Source organism: Hippoglossus hippoglossus, chromosome 16 (assembly GCF_009819705.1).
Source record: "Hippoglossus hippoglossus isolate fHipHip1 chromosome 16, fHipHip1.pri, whole genome shotgun sequence".
Classification (NCBI taxonomy): Eukaryota; Metazoa; Chordata; class Actinopteri; order Pleuronectiformes; family Pleuronectidae; genus Hippoglossus; species Hippoglossus hippoglossus.
The window spans coordinates 25,519,839-25,545,771 of NC_047166.1; the positions used below are offsets into that span (position 1 = coordinate 25,519,839).

The window sequence follows — 25,933 nt, forward strand, 5'->3', positions numbered from 1 at the left end:
ATATTACAATATTTAACACTCCACTTTATATAAATCTGAAATGTTTAAGACTCCACCTTATACACATACATGGAAAGTGTTGAGACTCCACCTTACATATATGTGAAATGTTTGAGACTCCACAATTATATAAATCTGAAATGTTTAAGACTCCACTTTTTTAAAACGTGAAATGTTTCAGACTCCACTTGTGAAATGTTTCAGACTCGACTTTATATAAAAATACTCACTTTATTTATAAATTTGAAACGTTTTTGAAGGTGTCAAACTTTGGGGTTTGGTTCCAGCTATATCTGCTCGCAAAAGTATCTGAATGAAATCCACAGAGTTACTGTTTTACTGAACGTCTGAGCTGAACTAGAGGCGTCTCTGTGGTTAAAGTCAGAGGGGGAGTAACAGAGAAGCAGAGAGAGGATGGAGTAAAGAGCAGAGCATGCACAGATACTAAAAGACAGGTTTTACAGAGCATGTTTACAGTTTGGAGCAACTGGCAGATTTTTTTCAGCTCGGCTCTTCTCTTGACTCAGTGTTGGGATTTCTTGGAAGCCTCTGATTGCAGGAATTTGAGAGATTGTTAATATTCATTGGAAAAAAGTAAGTAGATTTATAATTTTTTTCTGAAAGTATGAGTCAGTTTTATTTGCTGGAACACTGATGACTTTACATGCATATTTGCAAATCTTTTAAAAAAAGTTAATGCTCAGAAGAGGAATCAGCAAATGTCACCTGCTCTGTATTTACTTAAGATCTAGGTTAGGAAACAACTGTGCTTACGTCACGTGCCTCATGAGAAGCCATCAAAAAGGGAATGTGCAAAACAGATCAGGTCCCATGGAACACAGTGAGGTACATGCTGTTTTTATATTTCGTAGTAAACACACTACTTTGGCTTTCATTCATAATGAAATGTGAGAGTAATCGCTTAAACATTTCAGTTTCTCTCTCTCTCTCTCACACCCACACACACATAAACACACCTACACACACACAAACTTTTATTTGAAAGAAAATCTAAACAAAAACTTCATGTTTCTGTGCTTCCCTTGGCCTTGATGTACCAGTTGTTACTCATATTGATTCTTTATTATAGAATTAATGTTTGTGAAAGTATTTTAGTTCAAACTACTAAACGTATAAAATGAATGTCAGTGTCGGACAGAGTTGAGGGAAGTAAGGATACTGCAGGATGGCAGCATGTGTGGGGCACTACACGTTGACTGCTCTAAATGAAGAAACCAGTGTCAGACCTGTGGCAGACAGACATTAAACAGATGTGAGGTCAGAGGTGAAAAGCTCTGTGTGGGATGCAACATGGATACGTGACCCCTGCAGGTCTCAGGTCAGCAGCTACCATATACGTATCAGTGAGAGACTGGTCGTCTACCAGAGCTGCAAACAGATTGACCCCTTGGTCAGTGTCATCATCCTGGACAAGGCTGATGGAGATGTTCAGAGCCTCTTCATCTCATTCGTATCACCTACACGTTGCCTCAGAACCTAGACTCCTCCTGTATGACTAATGCCACGTCGTTGTGTTTTTGAATGTGGATCTATTTGCTATTTGTGCACTGATCACAAACATGTTTCAGACAGCGAGCAGTCTGGATATGAATGGCTCACTTGGGGACTGGATAGGGAAACAGTCTGTGGTGCTTTTTAGCCTCTTGTAAATCACTTTACACCACCTGGGCAGCAAAACATCCTGAAACCAGTGAAAACATATCCCTCCCGTGTAGCTCACACATTTTAAGATAGAAATTGATAAATAAAAAGGATTTTTTTACTCTAATATTTCTAATATCTGATCTGACATGGGCCTTTTTTCCTTTGCTTTCCGAGTCTTGTACCAAGCTGTATGTAATACAACTATATACACTCAAATGTGGAATCTGAAGCTGAGCATGTCAAATATGCAAGAGGTGAAAGTTCTTCCTATTTATATCCCTCTTGGTCATTAACGTAGCAATTCACTATTCAACTTACACACACAGGGACACTACATTTGTTTCCTACACCAAGGAGATTATGTTTTCAGCCCTGTATGATTATTTTTGTGTCGGTAAGCAGAATCTCAAAAACAACAGCTATCAATAGAATTTGGTGGTAAATTGGACAATAGTAAAACACACACTATATAATACAGGACATGATTTACAGTGTAATTTAGTTGTATTAATCAGGTTCCAAAAGAAACTTACTGATTCTTGCTGGCACTAAAATGTATGAACACAGGAAGATACTGTACCTATGAGGGCGGGACAACTGACTATTTTAAAGGAAAAGGAAATAATTAATTACACAACAGATTATGTCACTTTCCCTCTGAAATGTTTTTTGTTATTCACTTGTTCATCATTGTATTTGTACCAGTAGGAAGCAGTAAGTATTTTATTAATTCCCATTTCATAGAGCATAACTCTAAGGTTATCCACAGGCTTCTGTAATAGAACGAGCTTCACTATGTGGCCATTAGTAAAGCATGTTACATTTTTATCGAAATGATTCTTTGGTTCAAACTGGAAAGAAAATGTCCTTCAAAAGAAATCGCTTCTTTAAGTGATGAAGTTGAACTTGAATAGAAAGTTTCCAAGGCCAAGGTGAGAACACATCTGTTTATTTTCCATTAGAAATGTTAGTATTGTAAGATTTTCTCTCTGCTCATCTCTCTGGTTTCAAATGGGTGGAAAAAAGTTGGGATTAAACAAAACATGAGTCATAAAGTGGCGGCTGTGGCTGAGGGGTAGAGCGGTCGTCCTCCAACCTGAAGGTTGGCAGTTCGATCTCCAGTCTTCCCCATCTGCATGCCGAAGTGTCCTTGGGCAAGATGCTGAACCCCGAATTGCCCCTCATAGAACAACAAAGTGCTGCTAATAGATGCACTGTATGAATGTGTGTATGTAAAACTGTACTGTAAAGAGCTTTGAGTGGTCATCAAGACTAGAAAAGCGCTATATAAATACAAAACCATTTACCATTAAAGTGATGTCAGGTAATGTTTTCAAATCTGTCCTGATGATGCAGATTACCTGTAAATTTAGGATGTTTTTCCCCCCTAGACGTTTTCTGGAGCTCAAGACTTACAGTCTTACAGATTTTAAATTCCCCCAAAATTTCTTAACACATTACTGACTTAATATTCATCCAAACTTACCAAATTAAAATATTAGAATTGACCCAAAATAAGTTATGTATTTGACAACTTGACATGATGTGCCTTGGACTTTAACTGTGCACTTGCAAAAACAATTAGATGAGAGGTGCACACATCTATTCTTAATTATCACAATTTTATAATTTTATAGAATTAGGAAGTTATAGCAACAAAGAATTAATGCAAATAATCAGTTGTTAAGAGTCTGTCAAATGTCTTTGGAACCGAGATAGATGTTCTCTAAAAACTATGTCATTGAGTACATATGTAGTTAAAAACAAAATACAATATAATATATGGTATAAAAAAACATTTTCTGTGGTCATATTTCCTTCCTGCATTGTTGCTGGCATGCCATGACATGCTGAGGGTTTCTATCAGCTCTTGTGTTTGTGTCTTTATCTCTCTATAAACGCTGCAGTTGTCGCCTCTTGTCAGAATGAGGATCCTGGCCCTCGGCCTCGTCTGCCTGTTTTGCTGTAACGCAGTTCGGGTTGAAAGGCGCCGTCCCAGACCCCTCATGGCCAGAAGGAAGAATGAGACTGATGTCCAAACCAAAGCAGCACGTGAGTCATTAGTAAAATCTATGTTTGTTTCATCATCTATTTCTGTCACAAAGTCAAATAGGTCTTTAAATCTGGTTTAGATTACAGCTTGAAGTCGCTTAATCACAATGTACCTCCATGTCTTTCATCACAGAGAACCCTTGCAAGGCCATCCCCCTGGATTTTGTCTTTGTCATCGACAGCTCCAGAAGCATCCGTCCCAACGACTATGAGAAGGTCAAAACCTTCATCATCAACGTGATTCAGTTCCTCACGATTGGCCCTGATGCGACACGGGTTGGCCTGCTCCAGTATGGCAGCGTGGTCCAGCCTGAGTTCTCCCTCAAGAACTACACCAATAAGGCCGAAGTGGAGCAGGCGGTGAGGAACATGGAGCACCTTGCCACAGGGACCATGACCGGTCTGGCCATCCAGTACACCATGGAGACGGCCTTCACGGAGGAAGAGGGAGCACGACCGGCAAACCTGCACATCCCACGAATTGCTATGATTGTGACTGATGGGAGGCCCCAGGACACGGTAGAGGAGGTTGCAGCTCAGGCGAGGCAGGTTGGCATCCAGATCTTTGCTATCGGAGTGGGCAGGGTGGATATGAACACCCTGAAGGCCATAGGGAGCGAGCCTCACTCTGAGCATGTTCACCTGGTGGCCAACTTCAGCCAGATAGAAACCCTCATCTCCGTGTTCCAGTCCAAACTGTGTGGAGGTGACGAATCCCATCTACTTCTCTTTTCATTCATTTATGCAAGCATGTGCATATCCATGAGGTTGAGTCTATGTGTCACGTATATCCCTGCATGCATTAGTTTCAGAGATGTGTGAGGTTGTGGACCATCAGTGCCAACATATCTGTGTGAGCAGCCCTGCTTCGTACCGGTGCCAGTGCAGGGAAGGGTTCATCCTAAACCCTGATGGAAAGACATGTACAGGTGAAGGAACTGTTTTTTAATTTAACGGGGACTCTTTTTTTGACTCATTCACGTTAACAAAGCAGCTTCACTTTCCTAGACAATATGAGGAAGGGATGATTAATGGAATTTCCAGCCCTTTTGTAACTCTACTTTGAAATGGTTCATCTAAGGTAAGAGACATTGAATGTCTCATTAGAGCGTCACCAAGGAGGGTTTGTTTTCACCCCTGTCTGTTTGTGTGTGTTTTTTGTTTGTTTGTTTGTTTGTTCAAGATAAGCAAGATAAAACTAAAACGACTGGACGGATTTCAACAAAGGGTTTGGTAAGCGCAAGAGACGAACCCATTAAATCTAGGTGTAGATCTGGATCAGGGCGCGGTTTAAGGATTTTTTTTAATCACTTTCTTTTACATTGCGAGATAGAGATATCCAAATTTTAAAATTTTAAAATGAAGCACACTTCACTGATATCTATGGGTGTGTGTTTTGGTGCAGCTTGATTGAATGAAAGGGATACTTAGTTAGACCTTGCATGACAGGAGGTCACTTGACAAACAAAACACGCCCTTCATTGTTTAGATTTGTGTGACCTCACCTTTTCTGTTTAGCTTCACTCTCATCAGGCTTCATTAGGCAGCAGTACTTAACAGAAAAGCTCTCGAAAACCATTGCACACGTACAGCAGCAGACACAGTTAGAGCTGGAAAACATGGTGGAGCAAAAGAGCTAAAGAGACAAACACTTCTCTCTGCAGATGGTGGAGACCAAAACAGAACTGAAAGTAGCATGAATACTTCTCTGTATGTAGTGGACTTGTGAACAATTTGCTTGCTGATAGGTTAGCCACTTAACAGATGATGATCAGTATATCAGTGTCTTGTTTACAGCTTGTTTTGCCTGACAAATCAAGCAGTTGTTGCAGGTTTGATTCCTGTGTAGATGGAGGATTTCTCTCCATGTTGTCAATGTGGTGGATCAGCTGTGAACACATCTGTACTCACCTGCCTGATGACTACGAGTGCCACTGTCGGCCAGGTTATCAACTCAACATAGACCTAGACATGCAACAGTAAAAATACATCACTTACTTTACCAGGAACATTTCCCATCATTCTTCATCTTGATTTCTTTAGTCCTACCAATTTACTGTATATTGCATTTGAATATGATTGACTCTAAAGCCCTATTAGCCCTAAATAACCATAACAAAATGATATCCAGTTGCATACACACGACAACATTTTCAGCTTCATTCAATCAGCGTATATAAATTCCTTCAACCAGACCGACTGAGAATTTTCTAATTTTGAAAGCAGACCAGTGGAAGCTTTAATACAAGACCATCAAAATGAAGAACATTGAATCTTCTCCAGTGCAGATCTCATTTATATCTGAACTTCTTCAGTGTTGTTTCTGGTTAACATATATACAGTGCCACTGTTAATTATGTGACTTTGATTACCATGGTACGGTGGCCCTGAGAGCTCAACGCACTGCAACTTAAGAAAACACATGCAAGTAGACAAAACACAAGCAAAGTAAGAAAACATCTTCATCAATTTGACAACACAACACAACCCATTACGCACAACACAACACAGAAACACGCTGCAAATACAGAAACGCACTGCAAATACAGAAACGCGCTGTAATTACCGAAAACAACAACGGAAGTGTTTCCAGAGGACACCTAAACACGTCCGATTATTGTTGCTGCCGCAGTTTGGAGTTGTTAAAGTCGGTGTCCATCAGTGATATTGGAAAATTAGCTAAACTGTAAACGTTTTGGGTTTATTTTAATAAATAATAAACTTCATTACTGCAGATGTCTACTGTTAACCCTCTGAGACCCACTGGGCCGTATACGATCTCAAATATCATGTTGTCTTTCGAGCGTAATGACTCCTCAATGGTCTGAGCTAGAGACATGCCGTTTTTTCCTGTTAAACTGAATAAACAGCGCCAACAAGCAAGCCCCTGTTTGTGAGTAATTTACAGCACTTAGCATTCACATTCTTTCTTTTCTCCAGGCAATGTATTGTCCATATTGTGGAACCGAATTTGCTGGACGTATTGGATGTTTTTGTGGCTCCTGTGGCAGCAGTGTCCATCACTTCTAGGTGTCCCCTGGAAACACTTCCGTTGTCGTTTTCTGTAATTGCAGTGCGTTTCTGTATTTGCAGCACGTTTCTGTATTTGCAGCGCGTTTCTGTAATGTGTTGTGTTGTGCGTAATGGGTTGTGTTTTGTTGTTAAATTGATGAAGATGTTTTCTTACTTTGCTTGTGTTTTGTCCACTTGCATGTGTTTTGTTAAGTTGCAGTGCATTGAGCTCTCAGGGCCACCATACTATGAATACTAAGTAAACATAAGAATACAAATAATCCTTTTAGAGCAGTTATTATATAATATTATATTCCCTCAGTAGATAATGTTCACCACCTCAATGCGGAAAATATGAGACTTTTAAGTCTTTGCTGAATAAACAATGGTGCACTAGGATAAATATGGGCAACATGTGTCATTTTGATGGGCATCCAATTCAAAGTCAGCATTCCTCTTACTAGAAATGAACCTCCACCCACGGCTGGAAAACGTCTCTTTTGCTCCTCTGAGGACATTAGCAGAGATTAAGTGGGGGAGTTTTCCTGAAGGAAGTGTGCTTTTGCAATCATCAGGGTGGCTGGTGAAACGTGGAGGTGTATCCAGGGTGTCATAGTATCTCCAAATCAAAACAAGAATGAAGTTTTGATCTTTCCCGTCTGGAGTTCCAACTCTGCACCTTTACCAGGGTGAACATTGATTTTGAGTTGAAGGATGATTTTTACTGGTCTTTTGTCCGTTTTGTTCTCGTATAGTGGGTAGACTATGCACAGTATGTGTCTATCTCCAAGTCCTTAATTTTGCAAAAGCTGTATCAAAAGATATCCTAGTAAATCCAGCAGCAGCACTAGAAGTAGAGCAATTGAGATGAATCTCCCTTTAGAAATAAACCACTGTGACCAGGGGAGCTGTGGCTGTAAGTATGTGGGGTAAATGACTTTGTCTTGCAGCAATCAGGTAAAAGTGACTGCAAACAGCCACATACAGCATCAGCAGACCAACGAGGAGCAGGTTGACACAAGGTGTTGCACACAGACAAATGAAGACTCCAAATGAAGTCTGACTTTTTTGAGCCACCACAGAAACTTACAATCTCTCTGCTCTTTTCTGTTTATATCTAATGGCATTCAGAAATTGATCACTGTGCTGATGGCACCCATGGGTGTGAGCAGGAGTTTATGAACACCAACAACTCCTGTGTGTGTAAATGCAGAAAAGGCTACACACTCAACCCTGACGGAAAAACTTGCAAGAGTAAGTGTCAGATGCTTTTTTCCCCAACTTACGCTATATTTGAAAAATCAAGTTCAATATTTTCTTTATACTTTTAGAGCAAGACAGCACTTTAAACAAAGATGAGTTATGAATTTACATGTGTAAATCTGTCCAGATTTGTATCTATTGTAGATGTCCAGTTATCCTACTTTGGTATAAGTTTTCTACAATTTGTCTCTGAAGTAGAGAAATAGTGCAATGGGGAAGGTGGAGGGGGCATATTGATGATTTGCCAGGAGTTAGATCTTGATTCATGTAAACAAAGCAACAATCTCTCTGCTCGTCTCTAATTTTGTTTTTTTGGTCCATTGTCACCCAGAGATTGATCACTGTGCTGATGGTTCTCATGGCTGTGAACAGGAGTTTGAAAATACAGGCGACTCATGTGTGTGCAAATGCAGACAAGGCTACACACTCAGGCCTGATGGGAAAACATGCAAGAGTAAGAATCCATATGCTTCTCTCCTTGTTTTGCTGTAATGAGAGAAAGATTTGCATCAGAATCTCAGAGTAAGAAAGCAGCTCTACCACAATCATGTCTTATTGATTTCTATGTGCTCACAATGAATATCTAATGTACATTTCCTTGATCCTATACGTTGTGTTAGTAGAAGAACAATTTGACTTTGGGGTTGAGTCCAAATGTCCAACATGACAACAAGCATTTTAAACTATTATTTACAAAATGCTAATAATAGTTTAAAATACAGTACAGTTTATTCCCACACAAATGAATAAAGCAGTTTAGAGATGCTTTTCATTTTCCCAGTAATTACTCCTCATCTGACTATACTCCCTGCAGAGACTGATCACTGTGCTGATGGGAAACATGGCTGTGAACACGACTTCATGAACACAGAAGATTCATGTGTGTGTAAATGCAGAGAAGGATACACACTGCGACCTGATGGCAAAACATGTCAGAGTGAGTCCAAGTAAACTGCACATAAAAGATATTTCATGTTAGCATATTTATTTGCAATATTACAATTTGATTCTACTAATAAGTATACATATACATACAAGTAATCCTACACGTATATGTATGCATATACATATACACATAAGGTATATACAAATAGACTGACTGGCTTGATTATACATTTAACCGTGTAAAAAAGACGGAAACATATTTCAGAAGTTAAACTTCCATCTGCATGTTTTCAAATGTTGCTCTGAATGTTTCTCCGTCCTGCTGCACTATTAACATGTTACATCATTTTGAATGAATTTATTATCCGGTCGAGAGGTCAGTGTTATTCCCAGCACTCACTAAAAAGACAAACTTTGCCTTTTCCTAGATTAATGGAATATTCTGTGTTCACCATGATGAATGTCTTCAAGTTGATAATGTTGATAACATGAAGGATGACGTAAAATAGCAAACAGCAAAAACAAATATCAATTTTTATAGTTTTAATTCATTTTAATGATTACTACACCCTTGATTTTCATGTTGTTTTTTTTTATAAATGTCTTTGTCTCTGTACAATTAAACTCATAGGTGTGGATCTATGTCAGACTGTGGACCATGGCTGTGAACATCAGTGTGTCAGCACCACTGACTCTTACATCTGCAGATGTTTTGAAGGATATATCTTGGCTGAGGATGGGAAGAGCTGCAAAAGTATGATCTTAAACTCCTTTAATACAGACCATCATCTTCAGATGTTCACTTATGTACTAATAAATGAAACATATTTTTTTATATTTGTGTGTCTGACAGAGCCAGAGTGTGGCGATGGAGTCATGGATCTGGTTTTTGTGATCGATGGCTCCAAGAGTCTGGGCCCTGCCAACTTCGAGCTGGTCAAACACTTTGTAAACGGCATTGTGGACTCGCTGGACATTTCCAAGACAGGCACACACGTCGGCCTTCTTCAGTATTCCACCAAAGTCCGCACCCAGTTCACCCTGGGCCAGTACACCACAGCGCAGGACGTCAAACAGGCTGTGGCCCGGATGCAGTACATGGGGAGAGGTTCTATGACGGGCTCAGCCTTACGTCACATGTTTGAGTTCAGCTTTTCAGTGAAAGAGGGTGCCAGGCCACACACCCCACGTGTCACTGTTGTGTTCACTGATGGGAGATCACAGGATGATATCTCTGAATGGGCGACTAAAGCAAAGAACTCTGGTTAGTTTTACATTGGAAATTTGACAATTTGTGGAGTTACAAATTTTAATCAAATTAACTTTGCTCCTATGGCCATTTGCTGCTCATCATGTTTTCTTTTACTTCCAGGGATCACCATGTATGCCTTGGGTGTTGGAAAAGCCATTGAGCAGGAGCTGAGAGAAATAGCCTCCGAGCCTGATGAAAAGCATCTTTACTATGCAGAGGATTTTGAAAAGATGGGAGAAATTACAAAGAAGCTCAAATCCAGGATATGTAAAGGTGCTCACACACAGCTGAAGTACTGAACTACTCTGTCAAACCATCAGTCAATCAATTAAAAATGTATTTGATTAGCACATATTCACAAATCATGATTTGGGGTTTAACAAGGTGCAACATTCTAGGTCCTTAACCCTCGACTAGAGTAAGGAAAAATAACCCCAAAAAACCACAGTGCTCTATCAACCAAAAACCAGCTGTTTTAACACAACAGTCTCCAAAATGTTCACTAACATCACTGCTCAGTATTCTTGAGCTTTATGTTGAGTAAATAATGGTGCATCACTGCCACCTGCTGTGTGCTCATAGCATAATGTACTTCTTACTGTATCACTCCCAGCTTCACTGCATAGGGTGAGGAAAAGGGTAAGAGAGTGAAGGTGAGACAAGAGAAACTGATTCAAGGACAAGAAGATTTTTCATCTTATTTCTTTTTCCCCCACAGACAAACCAGCTGATGAAAACATGTGCCAGTGTGAGAACGTGATCATGTTTCAAAACCAGGTCACTGAGAAGCTGAAGAACCTGGTGCAGAATAATATCCTTTTCTCCATAATTATACAAACATTCAGCATAGGTTTTATGGTAAGTTTCTCAGGTATTTTCTAAATAGAGGAGCATTCTAAATTAAGTTTTGGTATCTGCCTTTAAAAGAGAGACTCAGGGGACACAGGAGACACATTAGCACTGTTGGTTGTTTCACAAACACTGCACCTCCAGTAGTGCATCATTATCTATAGTTTATTTTCTAATGAATTTAGAAGAAAACAGGACACAGCTTTAAAGGAATAGTTCACCCTAAAATGGACTCATTATCTACTCACTCCTATGCCGATCGAGGGGTGGGTGAAGTGTTTGAGTCCACAAAACACTTCTGGAGTTTCAGGGGTAAACAGCGTAGTAGCCAGGTAGCAGCTGAATCTAATACAACTGAAGATATTAGTGAGCATTAGTGGGCTTGTGGACACTTGGATGGCACCACTTGAGCAGTATGGAGGCATGTTGTATGTTTTTTCTGTAGTTTTTTTACGACTGAAGATAGCTCACTAATATCTTCAGTTGTATTGGATTCGGCTGCTACTCTGTTTACCCCTGAAACTCCAGAAGTGTTTTGTGGACTCAAACACTTCACCCACTCCTCCATCGGCATAGGGGTAAGTAGAAATTGAGTGAATTTGAATTTTTGGGTGAACTATTCCTTTAACTCTGACACATATATCTGAGGGACCACGAAAAAAAGAATTGCAATTTATGAAAAACACTGTTTTATCCACAGTGTTTTTTATCCACATTTGGTTTTATCCACATCTTAATGTCTATGACAAACAAATTACTCTTAACATGAAAATATTTAAGAGGGTAACAAATTATAAAGCTTTTTTTCCTGTGTAAGGAAGTCCAAATCATAAACTACTGGTATTACAATTAACACATGAAAATGTATATCATATTTATTAACTAAATATTTGTACATGGTCTGGTCAGACAGTGAACGTCAACACTAATTATAACCTTTTTAAAGGTGAAGGGATAATAAAATAACATGTATGAAGCTATATACTAAGCTCCCTCATAAATGCTGATGAGTTGGTTCTGACTAATCACTACACCTACAGTATAGTAACAACAGCCACTGGGCTCCAATGCAAATACAAGTTGTGCATTTGTTATCATACTTAAGTATAAGTACAAAAGTATTGACAACAACATAGGTACAGGTTTAACATTAAAATGGCACCTGTATCTGATATATCTTTTACAGTATATATCAAGCTCGAGCTTCTTACTTTGCGTACAGCTAGCTAGTTAAGTCAAGTTGTAAAATGTTGAGTAAAATGTTTTTGATAGTTTTACAGTTATTTGGATTAAACTATTTGAGAAATTTAAATACAATGAAAATGTATTCAATTAAATAAATCAAAATGTATTTGTCTCTGACACAGGTTATCTGAAACATTTGGGCCCAAAGTAGACACTGTTTGAACCTAGTATTGTAACACAATCGTAATCTGAAAAGTAACTAAGGTATCAGATAAATGTAGAGGAGTCTATTTGTCTCTGAAATGTTCAAATATAAAGGAAGTCATACATACACCAGAACACAGGTAGAACATATTACTACATTAAGATTAATAATGTTAAAAATTATAAGAAGTGACTATATATATATATATATAATGATAATATAAAATAGAGGAATCATCTTTGGCAACACCAACTGAATCCTCATTTTTTATTTGTGATGATTTTAACATAAATTCTTAGAAACCTATGTACGTATGTTGTGTCTTCATTTGGATCTGTGTCTTTCCTTAACCTGCCTACTTGAGACCATGTCCAAGAAGCTGGAGAAACTCGAGAATCAAGTTGTGCACAAATAAAAGGCTGAGACTCATCCATCAGCATCCTCAGGATCCCTTGAATCCTGCTCAGCAAGTTACACAAATGCAATGCTTTCTGCGGAAGCTATTTATACACTTTTGTATGCAACACAATGTATTCTATGTATTTTTGTCTGTAATGGTCTTTATTGTATTATGCCAGGTCAATTATTAACTCTCTGAAACAGAAAAGTGACAAATAAACACTCATGATGTTTTTATTAGGTTTTGTGATGATGTCTATCGGGGTCTTATTGTCACAGAAAGTACAGAATGTACTAAAAGCTGCCTTGTCAATATTTAAACAGCATACCTTCAGTGACTCCACAAATAGAGCCAGTAGAGAGAGAATGCCTTGTTAATGTGCTTCTCGAAAGCCAGAGGGGACACTCCTTTAAAGGGGAGGTCACACTTCATGCACATGTTGGTCTCCTCCTCCCCCTCCCCCTCCTGTATGAATAGAGTGACTGAGCAGGAATCAGTCTAGGAACATTCAGCTGGAGTTGCCTGTGCTGCTCTATATGCTCACAACAGATCCTTGTCTGGGGCCAGAGGGCAGGAGGCCATGTGCAAACACACAGACAGAGAGATAATGGTGCCCAGCTACTCTTAGAAACTAAAGAGAGATTCGCTGTCCATGTTTTTATTGCTTGGCAGTCTCTGTCTTTGTTGAAAGAGAGCACTAGGACTTGTGTTGGCTCCTCAATAGCTTCCAGGTTCTTGGATCACCTCATCCTAATTGTCAAACATGGGGTGCTCCTCATCCAGTGCACAGACTGTGGATCAAGAGAAAAGACCAGGTACAAAGCCAGAGGAGAGCAATGGAGACACAGCAGGTAAGAAGAGATCACATTCATGTTGAGTAATGTATCTTTGAGTTAGTTTTGAAATATGATATACACCAGCATGTGTGTGTGTGTGTGTGTGCGTGTTTTTACTCTATATATACTCATGCTGAGGCTGACCATACATAGAGATGTGCAGTAGTTGCTCTTCACTTTCTGAGTCAAGCCTTGCTAAGGGGGTGCATGCTGCTGGTACGTCTGGGACACTGTGTGCTTTTTAAATTATTCTGCTGCACAGCACTCTGCAGTGGACAGAGAACTGTGGACATGTTGAGCCATTTTCTCATCACTCTCCAGAAGTGGTTGGCTTTTAGTCTGTCATTGTTTTGCATGACATACTCTGATTTATAAAAACTGTAAAAGTGAATGAATGAAACCTGAGAAGGAGCTGACTTGCATGATCATGTGTTACTTTACTTTATTCTCCATCATTCCATAAAGTGAATGGGGATTTAGATTTATATAAATTGCTAGATTTTAGCAGGGGCTGCATGCAGCTCCTTCAGTAGCACTAAGTGAATCCACCTGGGAACTCTTAGCAGTCTATCTGCAGCCTGAGGCTGGAGATGTGGCCCAACCTGTTTGCTGCCACACTGCAGTGGTGTGATTTGTGACTTCAGATATGTTTAAAGCTTTGCACATGGAATCTATGTTCAAGCCTATGCAGACGCCCACCAAGAAGCCTGACACAGTCCATGATTGTCCATTCATAGGTTCGACAGCCCACTGGCATGTGGCATTGTCATGCCAGGCACAGCTGCATGTACAGTATGTTCTCACTGCATTCCACCCACCCCCTCCCTATACATACAACATGACAGTTACTCCCCTTGTCTTTTTCACATGTGATTGCTTTTGTTCCAGTAAAATTAATGATTTAATTTGCATAAGGAAAAGATGATGATTGTTGTTTTTGAGAATGTTTTGTAGTGTTCCATATACTTATTAGAGGTGGCATAGTTCCTCTGTGTTAAAGTAGTGCATTTCCATCTTCCACTATGTCACCGTGTGATGTTTGTGTTAGGGCATTGTCTCTACAGCTGCCCAGCCAGGGTCACCTGGAGGAGCTTGGATCACTTTCCAGGCTCTGACATCAGCCCAACAAGAAAACCACTTATTGTCCAGGCAGTCATCTGTAAAAAGTGGCTTTAAATCACACAGTATACAGTCTGTTTAACAAATCAACTGTATTCCGTCCAAGTCACCACTGGTCCCATCCCCCGTCAGACCCCTCTCGCCCCCGCCCTCTTGTGCCTCTGGCGAGCCATGCCCCTGTTTTGACTGGGATCTCTGTCATCTTTGGCTGCTAAATCATGTTGACACACAAGCCATCCATGTCTGGAGAGGCTGTCTCTGTCTCGACCCAAACATACACATTGACTTTCCAGCACCAGTTCTGGCCCAGTGCTCAAACAGCTTTCTATTCTGTGTCATATTTGGTCTGTGAGGTGGATTTCTGGGTCACAGTAGGAGATTGATTCTGGAAATCTTTTAAGGACAGTCCAATCACTTCACAAGCATTTAAAAATTGCAGAACAAACACTATCCAAGGCTTCACGACATTAGAAATTCTCACACTCAGCTCAAATGAGAAAGTTTAAAACAGGTTTCACTCAACCTGGAGGCCCAACTTGCGTGTTCTTCCACTGGCTCATTGTCATTCGAGTTGCCAGGCCGTCACATTCCCTTCCACCCATCACTCTCAGCTCTTTTCACCCCGTCTGACAGACAAATAAAATCAGGAAGCTGCAGCGTCCAAACCATCTGCTCATTCAGCCGACTGCACCCCTCTAGGTCATCTCATTTGTTAACAATGTCCACCCAGTTATCCGTAAAATAATAATATACGTCAAAAGCTTCTGTTGTAACTGAGATGTGCATTGACGTTCCTGACATTTGAGTGAAACTAGCCAAGCTCACTATTGTCCCTTCTCTACTTTTCCCGGGGCTTGTTCACACGCACAGCTATAAGAACAGGGTTTAGTAGATAAGAATGAAAACATAGTAATTTCTCTGAAGGCTGCAAAGCCATCGGCACATGTGTCTTATTTCCTTTGAGAAAGACTTACTTGTCCTCGGGGCTTTTGACAAACGCAGGCTTCAATAAATCACTTTCAGCCACGGAAATGAAAGGATGCTTTTCTCAGCACGCATTCTGTGTGCCCCGTATTTCTTATTTCTTGCATTCCATGTTGAGTTATTTGCTGCATCTGCTTCATTCATAGGATGAGGTTTTATGTGTTTAATGAGTTAAAGTAATCCACATTAATAAATCATTGCTCATGTGCACATAAAATGGATTGTCATTTTGTCAGATTTATATGAAATTATCAAATTGAAAATCAGTTTAAAAATAAGTATAATGTATTTAATCAAGACCTTGCAATAACACCTTGCAATTTGCTCAGATAATTCAATTTCTTACTCTGGTACATGGTATGAAAATAGTTAAATTAATGACAGATGTGGTAATTAATTAACTAAACCATACAGACTAGTTTATATCCCCTACCAAGTTTACAACAAATTTGGGTAAGTAACATTCCTGAAGGCTTGTTTTGTTGCTCACTGTTGTCATGTAATTAGTGTTACATATTAACAGGGTGTAAACAGTTGGGCTGATGTGCCTGGGCTGATGAGTATTGATCAGTGTCACAGGGTTAAATCCTAATCAAGCTTTTGTTGTCCGTGTCTTGACAGGAGTCAGAAATGGTTTCATCGCAGAAGATGCACAAACCATCGAGGACCAGATGCAGCTGCCTGTGCAGACTGCCTTACCAGATGATCTTCAACCAGGAACTGATGATGAGGCAGAGGCTGTGTTAGTGGCCCTGGAGGCCCAGGAGGATCTTGGCTCTGGAGAGGACCTTCTGGCTGCTATGGAACCACAGCCAGAACCTGCTGCTCCTGAAGAGCCAGCTCCAGAGGCCCCAGCTGCTGCTCCAGCAGAAGTCTCCACTGAGGCTGCTGTTGTGGCAGTGGAGGCATTAACCCCAGGGGAGGAAGCTGCTCCTGTAGAAACTGTAGTGACTGAGGCCACACCTGAGGTCAAAGAGGAGTCCCCCGCTGTTGATTCTGTTGTATTGGAGCAGGCAGAGGCCCCTGCATTTGTTGAGGAGGTTTCTGTTGTGCCGGCTGAGGCCTCCCCTGAACCCTCTACCCCTGCTATTGAACCTGTATCTGAGCCAGCAGAGGTCCGAGTGGTGGTGGAAGAGGCAGCAACTGAGGTCGCTGAGGGCCCTGCAGAAGTGTCTTCTCCTGTGGAGGCAGAGGCTCCACCTGACGATGCAGCAGCAGAGACTCCTTTAGCAACACCAACTGAATCCTCAGGTGAAATTTCAGCACCAACTGAGGCTGCAGCACCAGGTGAAACTGTCGAACCTGCTGTGGCTTCAGCACCAACTGAAGCTGTAGAACCAGCTGAGGCTGCAGCACCAGCTGAGGCTGCAGCACCAGCTGAGGCTGCAGCACCAGCCCAAACTGAGGCTGCAGCACCAGGCGAAGCTTTAGAACCAGCTGAGGCTTCAGTAGCAGCACCAACTGAAGCTGTAGAACCAGCTGAGGCTTCAGTACCAGCACCAACTGAAGCTGTAGAACCAGCTGAGGCTTCAGTACCAGCACCAACTACAGCTGTAGAACCAGCTGAGGCTTCAGTACCAGCACCAACTGAGGCTGCAGCACCAGGCGAAGCTGTAGAACCAGCTGAGGCTTCAGTACCAGCACCAACTGAGGCTGTAGAACCAGCTGAGGCTTCAGTACCAGCACCAACTGAGGCTGCAGCACCAGGTGAAGCTGTAGAACCAGCTGAGGCTTCAGTACCAGCACCAACTGAGGCTGCAGCACCAGGCAAAGCTGTAGAACCAGCTGAGGCTTCAGTACCAAGTGAATCTTCAGCTCCTGTAGAGGCTGCAGAGCCTGTAATAGATAGTGAGATTGCTGTGGCCACTATTCCAGAGATGCCTCCATTATCTCCTGTCACAGATAAAGCAAGCACTGGGACTCAACCAGCTGCGACTGCCCCACCAGCTGAGGGAACCTGCCCCACAGAGGTCATCCCTGCTTTGGCTCCACAAGCTGAATCTGCTGCTGCTGAATCTGTCCAGACGGCAGAGGCATCAGCGTCCACACCAGCCGTTTCAGAGCTGCCCGCAGAAGTAGCCCCTCAAGCTTTACCAGCAACTGTGACCTCTGAGTGCAAGGTGGACAACGCAGCACCAGCCCCTGAAGCCTCATCCTCAGGTATGCCTCAAGATTACTCTTTTTCCCATCCAAGCATACATTCAATTGTCTGCTTGGCATGATCAAATTAAGAAACTCCTCCATAAAGCAAATTTTATCTATTACAATTTAGAACTGTATTTAAAGCAGCTAATAAGTTTTTATTATTAGCTACATGTGACAGTTGAAAAACCTGAATGTGGTGTAACAGCAAAAGTATTAATGACTGAAGGGTGAAAAGAATAGGATTCCAGTGGACAATGGCTTCCATGAATAGAGAGTGCACTGGCTGTGGCAGGTTTCTGATGCTCAGTGATTTACTTGATCAGACCGAAATGTTTCACACGACAAACCTGTCATGCCACCTCTGGCTTTAAGAAGTCATCGCTTGTTTTAACCAGCCAATTCCTCTTCTTACCACACGTGCAGCCAAAGACACAGGGTTTAACAACATCACCCCCTTACAGGTACTGCAATTGGTAACTAAGCAAGTATCCAACACATACATGATAAGCAACACCACACTCTCACTGAAGCATTCAGCTGTTGTGCTGAACAGTCCCTCACATAGGGTCCTGTTTGAGCTCCTGTGATTGGTTGACACTGACAGGATGAATTGGATATTGTTGGGCCCATGAGGCTGAACTGATAACGTAGTGTGAGAGACAGAAAGCAACCATACACACTCGTCTTGAGTTTGTCGATTACAGCAGAAACATATTGTGAGCACAACAGCTCCAGTCACGAAACACTCACTCATTGTGCTCATTGTGAGCTGCCAACACAATGACCATGCCCTGCAACTTCTCATTACGTAAAACAATATAAACATCATACAAGCCTGACAGCATTTCAGTCACCACGATAAGCACTCATTCTGAGAGAAATTGAAGTGATTGCTGTAAGATGATGCAAGATTGTGCCCTTTAGTTTATTTCAGTTATAACTTGTATGTATACAGTATTTTCTCATAAATTAAACCAATGTATTTCATTGCAAACATACGGTACAGACCATAGAAGCAACAAACTAGAAACAACTGTTTGGTTATTTGGGGAGAAAGGTCCGGTTAAAGAAACGAGCCACTATCCATTGTATAGATTTTCACAGTATATAAGGAGAAGCAAATCCTGGTTCTCAGTAAAGCACGCACCCCATTCTTGACTGTCAAAGAACATGCTGTACTTTTTAGGGCAGAGACGCCCCTTTCAGGCAACACGTGTGGAATACGGGTCTGGTGTGGATGAGCTTGCATAACTCCTGCAAGACCTTTTCGCTGGAGGCTATGCTGCGTGCATGCCAGACCAATTACCATACAGCACAATGCATGTGTGTGCATGCTCGACCACTAGTAAACCAGTTTGACAGCAGCAGATGTGGTTAAGGAGGAATGTTAGCTTTTCACTTCACCTCTGTGGGCTATTGTGATACCAGTTACAACCAGTTTGATTTCAAAGAAGCTCAAAGTGGCCTCAGCATGAAAGGCAAGAATGTGGCTTGTTTTAAATGATCATGTCATATATTGATTTTCTCTTTCTCTCTCTCTTTCTTTGTGTGTGTTTGTGTATGTGTGCACGCAGTGGTGTCTGAAACAGGAGCTACAGAGACCAAGATAACCAAAGAAGGTTGAGTTGGTAAGTGCACAACCACAAACCACACTAACTCCAATGCCAACACTGAGGGATCAGAAACACACATTCACTCACTGATGTGTGAGGGGAGCCATCACATGCTTTGGAACCCTGCAGAACTGCAAACCAGTGGTGGGATCGGATGAAACAAAGTACATTTATTTCGTTACTGTACACTTTTAATGTATCTGTACTTTACATAAGTAGATTTATTTCCAGGTACTTTTTGCTTTTACTTCACTACATATATCGGCAAATATCTGTACTTTTAACTTTCACTACATTTTCACAAAACATTGTGTACATTTACATATGGAATGGAATGGAATTCTGATGCACTCAGAGTGGTCAGGTAACATTAGACCCCGCCTCCTTCAGCAGCAGTGACAAAACACCTGAAATGAATTTGGAAGCGGCCACCACCGAGACTCAGCCATGAAATGACAATGAAATGTTTTCACTAGCATCATCTGCAGCATTCTTTATTAATGACTGAGTCTGTGCTTGTATTAAACAAAAGATGAAGTAGACACAGTTAATGATTTAAGGAATAGGCTACACTCTGCAAATACATTTAATTTTAATACTTAAGTTAAGTATATTTAAAAGCAAATACTTCCTTACTTTTACTAAAGTAGAAATTTGTACTTTAATTTAACTTGATTACATTATTGCCTTTTTAATTGTACTTGTACTAAGTTAAATATTTTGTACTTCCTCCATCACTGATGACTATACTGTATAATGCAGAGCAGCATGAGCAGAACATGTATTGTTAATTTAATTATGTGACAATAAAGTCACTTATTTGATACTGATATTTGACAAAAAATTCAGAGAAACATTTGAACATGGATAATAGACCTGAATGTCAGATGTTTCATTCTTCTTCTTTTCTTATCCTTTCAGGTGGAAGAAATCTACCAAATAATGAAAACTCCCTATAACCTACAAATTCAATGTGAACTGGAAGGAAAGAAAGACAAAGCGACCAAACAAACAAACAAACACAACTACATTTACAGGACTGTCTCATTAGCTCTCACCAAACCAAACTACACCAGATACATTAATATGAAATGTGCCTTAATAACTTGTCTTTTAGGAAAAGATCAGGATTTTTCCTAATTTTGTAAATAATAAACCTTCATGGTGAGTTTTCCTACTGAGACCGGAAGTGCCTGCAGCCAAGTGTGGGCTTATGTATGCAAATAATCACAGGTAAAATGACAGGACGGTGCAATACAGTGTCAAGTATGCGAACTCTGCTTTAGCTACAGCGGCTGTCGAGAATGATTCTTACATTATTTAAAGTAACTGCTTCTGAGGAATACAAGCCAAACACAACTGTGAATGAAATTGTGCAAAGAAATTGAGGTAACACCAAAGTGTCATGATTTTAAAATTACCACATTTTCACAGATTGAATTTTTACTGTTTCTGAAATGTATGTTCTCCCATTTGTACTCAATTTTAATTTCTGCCTTTCTAATGATGATTAATTTGATTAATAGAAATGTCAGTACTAAGTGTTGAGTGTACAGAGTAATACAGCTAAGCACTGGAGTCAAATCCATGCGTTCTTAAAAAATCTATCACTTTTTAGTTTACATTGAGAAAGCTTGAATAAATGCGTTTTGTAAGGAAATAAAAATACACACATGCAAATTGTTGAGTATGTAGATAATCCAGGTATTATAACATCTTGCCATTTGTGCAGCTGTACTATACCTGGCAGATGTTCATACAATTCTCTTCCAGAAAAATATGGGCATTTTCAACATTAAAAAGTGTCTCGAGGCCTGGCAACTCTGGTGTACTGATTTTGCTCCGAGTAATTTTTTTCTCTAGGTGAATTATATACATGTGTCCCACAGTAAGAGATCACTTAGTGGACATTGTATCCAAATCCTGCACACTGTGTAGATGTGTCAAGGTCTTCAGTTCAATTATTTGAATTGCATAAGATGTGAAGAACTCTATTGTAACAAAAATGTCTGTTTAGATGTCGGATATCTTCATCTGTGTTTTCCTCTGTTATGTATTCCTTCTCTGAGCTGTCTGTGATTCTGCTAACCTCTTAGTGTACAGAATAAAGTTTTACTTACTAATACATGTGTTGTTGTTTTTTAACAGAAGTTGGACTATATGTTATTTACTTTGCATAAATGCTGCCTCACCCTCTCGTTTTCATTTTGTTTGACATGATGCAACACACCCATTAACTCACTGTACCACATGTGGACTTTATGTTGGTCTTTACTTTTATTTAGTATATTTGTGTAATTTTAACCCAAACGATTGAAATAATATCTATGATCAACTCCATATACACTCCGTTAATATGAAATAGTATTAGAACAATGGTTTGAGAAGGACTTTTGTTATCTATAATCTATTTTAAACCATGCTTTGGAACATCCTGTTCTCATCATGTATAAATGATTCTATATCCTGTACAACCATGAGGGCATCAACACACACAAACACGTAAGCTAATATGAGAACCAATCCCCTACTGATGAAAATCCCCAAACTAATTCACTAAGTGAGTCAAAAAGTGGATTGATTGAGATGAAGGGTACACATTTCCAGAAAGCACATTAAAAACATTTATTGAGTTAAATTTGATCCTCCATCATTTGGCATTAGGATAAACTGATGGGTATTGCTCGTGATGACACAGGCTGCTGGAGAAGATCAATACAGCAATGAGCCTGACTGCATATAGTCTGCAAAGTGACCCACGACACAAACATTTATTTGTGACAACAATACAGAAGGATAATAGATCTAGAATAAAAATGATGTACTATGTACATGCTATACAAGATTGATGTCTTATCAATTCTTGCTTGGTCTACAAAGCAAGGCACATATATTTTTTATCATTGTAGGGTTTCCAGATTTCTTTTCAATTTTTTGACAGATACTCTTGTTAGGAAACAGATGTGCTGATAATCCTCCTGATCAATGCAGCCATTTCCCTGAGGATTATATCGAGCAGCAGACTAGGAAACAGTGGACAGAGGGCCCAAAACAGCAATTGCTTCAATCTCAACCAGTCCACCCTACAAAGAGAGACAGAGAGAAAAAACACAGCTTTGGGTTTGGTTAAATTCACAAGAAAGAAAACCAAATGAAAAGAGCTTTAAATCTTTAAAAAACATAACATACTCTCGGAAGTGCAGCAACCTGGTAGGCAGCTCTGGCTGGGTAGTTACTGCTGAAGACTAGAGAAAGCAGCACAGAAAATGACGAGGTTAAGTGACACATGATTCTTTCATGAACTATCCAGTGTTGTCCCCCTCTGATGTAAATGTATAATCATCAGCAACCCGTATAATAAAATGTTTATTTTGGCTCTTTCTCTTACAAACTGATATAAAACAAACCGTTTTGTAAAAGCAGAACGTTTGACTGCCACAGGAGAAAAATTAGATATCAGGGATTCTGTTCCATTGTCCATCAGTGTGTGCAAGCAAACGCTCGTCGTATTAGGTACGTATGATCAGAGAAGAGTACTATATAAAAAAACTGTATACACCTACAATGGCACTCAGAGAACATCCCTCCACCGAGGCCCAGTCCCCTTAAATTCAATCAAGCTGCACTAAATTGCACACGCTCATAGATATTAGACTTCTTAATATGCCAGATATTTAAATACAAGCATTGTATAAATTGCTAAAATCTGTACTATAAAGCGCTTTGAGTGGTCATCAAGACTAGAAAAGTGTTATATAAATACAGACTAATAACTATCTGCATAATCTCTTAAGAGGTTCACAAATAAAAGTACACACTAACAAAGCTGAAGAGAGAAGAAAAAATCCTGGATCAACTCCCTTAATGGGAATCTGCTTGAAAAGTGAACACGCTCTTGGTCCATACCCTACCCTTCAAATTTCAATGGAATCAGTTCAGTAGTTTTTGTGTAATCCTGCTAACAAACAAACTGCAATGAACACATAACCTCCTTGGTGGAGGGAATAATTGGGCAACTCGTATTCAAAATCAAAAACAACCACATTATGTGACATATGATGATCAAGAGATTTCTGGGAAATGTGTGTGCAATCAAATGATAACTATTACTACATACAGTAAGAGTCCAGCACACAGTTTGAATGGGTCACTGCATTTGTTTGACTGCAATCTATTCAGTGGGCGTGTCCAGTCAACGCATAATGAGAATGTCTCTGATCCTTCTCTTCTCAGTTGTGCTGAACCTGTAGCAGAATTTAAAGCTTTGTCATTCTTACTGGTTTGAAACCTTTTGGTGATGTTGTGTAAATCCACCATAGCTCCACCAAACTTCCACCTCATAGGAGAACGTGAAAGTATCTTTAACTTTTCAGTACGTACCAAGGCATTGATCAAGGTCTGTGTCCAAAAAGGCCCAACAAGAGAAATGTCACCTACTCAGCAACAATAAGGTCCACCCATAGGGGGTCCACCCACATCTAGATCATGCAGTTTATCTGGATTAGCCTGACACCAAGTGGCAAAGTCTAGACAGTACAGTCTAAGTGATGAAGCTTTGCTTGTGGTGGCAATCATGATAATGGCGAGTTTAAGATTGGGAATAATGATCAGAGTCAAAACGACATGTAGGCAGTGAAAAACTAGCCAAGATAATATGCATAATATTAAATGAATCAACCACACTTACACTGCTTGTAAACATCGTTGACATTAGTGAAGTCGTTCATGTCAGCGAGGAGCACTGTGGTTTTGACAACTGCAGGAAGCAAAGATTTGATGTTCAGTAAGAAGTGAAAGACTTTTCCTACGAAAGCTATTTTATAAGTCACTTAAAATATAAAACTTCTGAGATGACCATGTTTTTTCTCACCATTCTCATAACCGCAGCCAGCAGCTTTAAGGATTTCACCCATATTTTCAAGAGCCTGGGGGAAAAGTTGTTTTAGTATAGGTGCTTTGCTCTTCAGGCCTTTATTTTGTTGTGCTAATTTATAAAAGAAGATGTTACAAAATGGAAATTATATGTTCTGTAAAACAAGGTTCAAATCACTGAGCTTTCAATAATAAGTGTGTAGTCATATTGTCACACCATCTTAATGGATGGAGAGAATAATTGGACATACTTGAAGTGACCAAGCAACCACATTATGATCATCTTTACAGTGGTGAACAACTAAATTCAGTAATGTGCTGTACAGTTTCCTGGTTGGTTTTGTGAAGGGTCACCTGTCTGGTCTGAGCCTGAACACAACCTTCCACCAACTGACAACTGGCAGGATCCATGCCCAGCTGTCCCGAGATGTACACTGTCCGATCTACCACCACTGCTTGGCTGGGACACACACACACACACACAACACACAACACACACACACACACACAAATTATTATCCCCATTATACTAAAACACTGCTTTTAAACAGGTTTAAAGTCCTCTTGACATTACAATAATGCCATTTGTAGTAAGCAGACAGTAAATCCAGGAAAGAGGACACAGTTTAGAATTTACCAAAGTTGAGGAACTGAATTTGGGCAAGAAAAAGAAATTATGTAAAATTTTGTATCATAATTATTTTAATTAAAAAACACACATTGCCAATCAGAAGCTGTACAATTACCAAACATTAGAAGGTAAAGTTTCAAATAAAAAGGAGAAAACTGAAAACTATGAGTATAGTCTGCTGTTAATCTTAAAGGCTCAGTGTGTAGAATTTAGTGACATCTAGTGGAGAAGTTGCATGTTGCAGCTGAATACCCCTCACCTCACCCTCCCCTTTTGCCGACATGACAAGAGAAACTGTGGTAGTCTTCAGTTGTCATAAAAACTCAAAAGGTGTTCATTTTGTCCACTCTGGGCTACTGTAAAAAACATGGCGGTCTCCGTAGAGAGGACCCGCTCCTGATGTAAATATAAAGTATTTAAATATAAAGGGCCCATTCTACGGTAAAGAAAACAACAATTCATACAATTTACATGAAACACACTAGTGAAAACACCACTGGGATTATTTTATATTCAATTTCTGCCAATAGATCCCTTTCACCTAAATTTTGTAATAGTTAAATCTTTCAGTCATTACAATCCAGACAGTTGCACTTTGATCCTAAAGGCTCCTGTGATTGGGTGAACACTGCTCCACCTCCAGCAACATGTCAGCTTCTGAACGGAACAGCGAGTTAAACAATGTAACACAACTGTGTGATCACGCTGAGAAACCTGGTCAGCAACACTTTCTCTACATGTTACCACCTATCTGTGCCTTTAACGTGCTTTGTTGACATGGCTGGGTCACACGGCTCCTCTCACCTGTACGGGCCGATAGCAGCAGGAGCTCTGGATGTGCTGATAATCCTCCTGATCAATGCAGCCATTTCCCTGAGGATTATATCGAGCAGCAAACTGGGGCCAGCTGCACAACCACCGACTGTGTTGAACTGGGTGAAGGTGTGAGGAGAGGAGGAGCTGGG

At 40.2% G+C, this 25,933-nt stretch overlaps 3 protein-coding genes across 6 annotated transcripts; 2 read left to right on the forward strand and 1 right to left on the reverse strand.

The window, feature by feature from the left end:
* The first annotated feature begins 310 nt into the window (after nt 1-310).
* Nucleotides 311-12,866, forward strand: LOC117776446 (matrilin-2-like). Its single transcript, XM_034610366.1, has 13 exons — nt 311-594; nt 747-846; nt 3,573-3,717; nt 3,851-4,423; nt 4,524-4,646; nt 7,861-7,983; nt 8,324-8,446; nt 8,807-8,929; nt 9,509-9,631; nt 9,731-10,141; nt 10,250-10,402; nt 10,848-10,940; nt 12,728-12,866. The coding sequence occupies exons 2-13, from the start codon at nt 787-789 to the stop codon at nt 12,781-12,783; spliced, it is 2,106 nt and encodes a 701-aa protein (XP_034466257.1). The 5' UTR covers nt 311-594; nt 747-786; the 3' UTR covers nt 12,784-12,866.
* Nucleotides 12,804-21,588, forward strand: LOC117776448 (skin secretory protein xP2-like). Its single transcript, XM_034610369.1, has 6 exons — nt 12,804-13,619; nt 16,329-17,126; nt 17,181-17,651; nt 17,757-17,867; nt 19,427-19,480; nt 20,387-21,588. The coding sequence occupies exons 1-5, from the start codon at nt 13,532-13,534 to the stop codon at nt 19,474-19,476; spliced, it is 1,518 nt and encodes a 505-aa protein (XP_034466260.1). The 5' UTR covers nt 12,804-13,531; the 3' UTR covers nt 19,477-19,480; nt 20,387-21,588.
* On the reverse strand, nt 21,288-25,925 carry LOC117776450 (2-iminobutanoate/2-iminopropanoate deaminase-like). Of its 4 annotated transcripts, XM_034610373.1 has the most exons (9): nt 25,773-25,925; nt 24,692-24,797; nt 24,336-24,390; nt 24,153-24,221; nt 22,655-22,710; nt 22,489-22,548; nt 22,396-22,402; nt 22,103-22,171; nt 21,288-21,706 (listed from the first exon to the last, which is right to left on the reverse strand). In XM_034610373.1, exons 1-6 carry the CDS (start codon nt 25,835-25,837, stop codon nt 22,489-22,491), a joined length of 411 nt encoding a protein of 136 aa, XP_034466264.1. In that variant the 5' UTR covers nt 25,838-25,925; the 3' UTR covers nt 21,288-21,706; nt 22,103-22,171; nt 22,396-22,402. The 4 variants fall into 4 exon arrangements, with proteins under 4 accessions (XP_034466264.1, XP_034466266.1, XP_034466262.1 ...); XM_034610375.1 differs by lacking the exons at nt 21,288-21,706; nt 22,103-22,171 and having other exon boundaries at nt 22,195-22,426; nt 22,500-22,548; XM_034610371.1 differs by lacking the exons at nt 21,288-21,706; nt 22,103-22,171 and having other exon boundaries at nt 22,196-22,431; nt 22,498-22,548.
* Nucleotides 25,926-25,933: the final 8 nt, after the last annotated feature.

Excerpts from the sequence above, each read along its gene's own strand:
- LOC117776446 (XM_034610366.1), top strand. The coding sequence starts at position 787 with ATGAGAAGCCATCAAAAAGGGAATGTGCAAAACAGATCAGGTCCCATG. Across the intron at positions 847-3,572 it reads GTCCCATGGAACACAGTGAG|TTGTCGCCTCTTGTCAGAAT; the intron begins GTACATGCTGTT and ends TAAACGCTGCAG. Across the intron at positions 10,941-12,727 it reads GAAGAACCTGGTGCAGAATA|TTGAGACCATGTCCAAGAAG; the intron begins ATATCCTTTTCT and ends TAACCTGCCTAC.
- LOC117776448 (XM_034610369.1), top strand. The coding sequence starts at position 13,532 with ATGGGGTGCTCCTCATCCAGTGCACAGACTGTGGATCAAGAGAAAAGA. Across the intron at positions 13,620-16,328 it reads GAGCAATGGAGACACAGCAG|GAGTCAGAAATGGTTTCATC; the intron begins GTAAGAAGAGAT and ends GTGTCTTGACAG. Across the intron at positions 17,868-19,426 it reads CCCTGAAGCCTCATCCTCAG|TGGTGTCTGAAACAGGAGCT; the intron begins GTATGCCTCAAG and ends GTGTGCACGCAG.
- LOC117776450 (XM_034610371.1), bottom strand. The coding sequence starts at position 25,837 with ATGGCTGCATTGATCAGGAGGATTATCAGCACATCCAGAGCTCCTGCT. Across the intron at positions 24,391-24,691 it reads TTCAGGCTCAGACCAGACAG|GCTCTTGAAAATATGGGTGA; the intron begins GTGACCCTTCAC and ends CTTTTCCCCCAG. Across the intron at positions 22,432-22,497 it reads TTTTGGGCCCTCTGTCCACT|CACATCTGTTTCCTAACAAG; the intron begins GTTTCCTAGTCT and ends GAGGATTATCAG.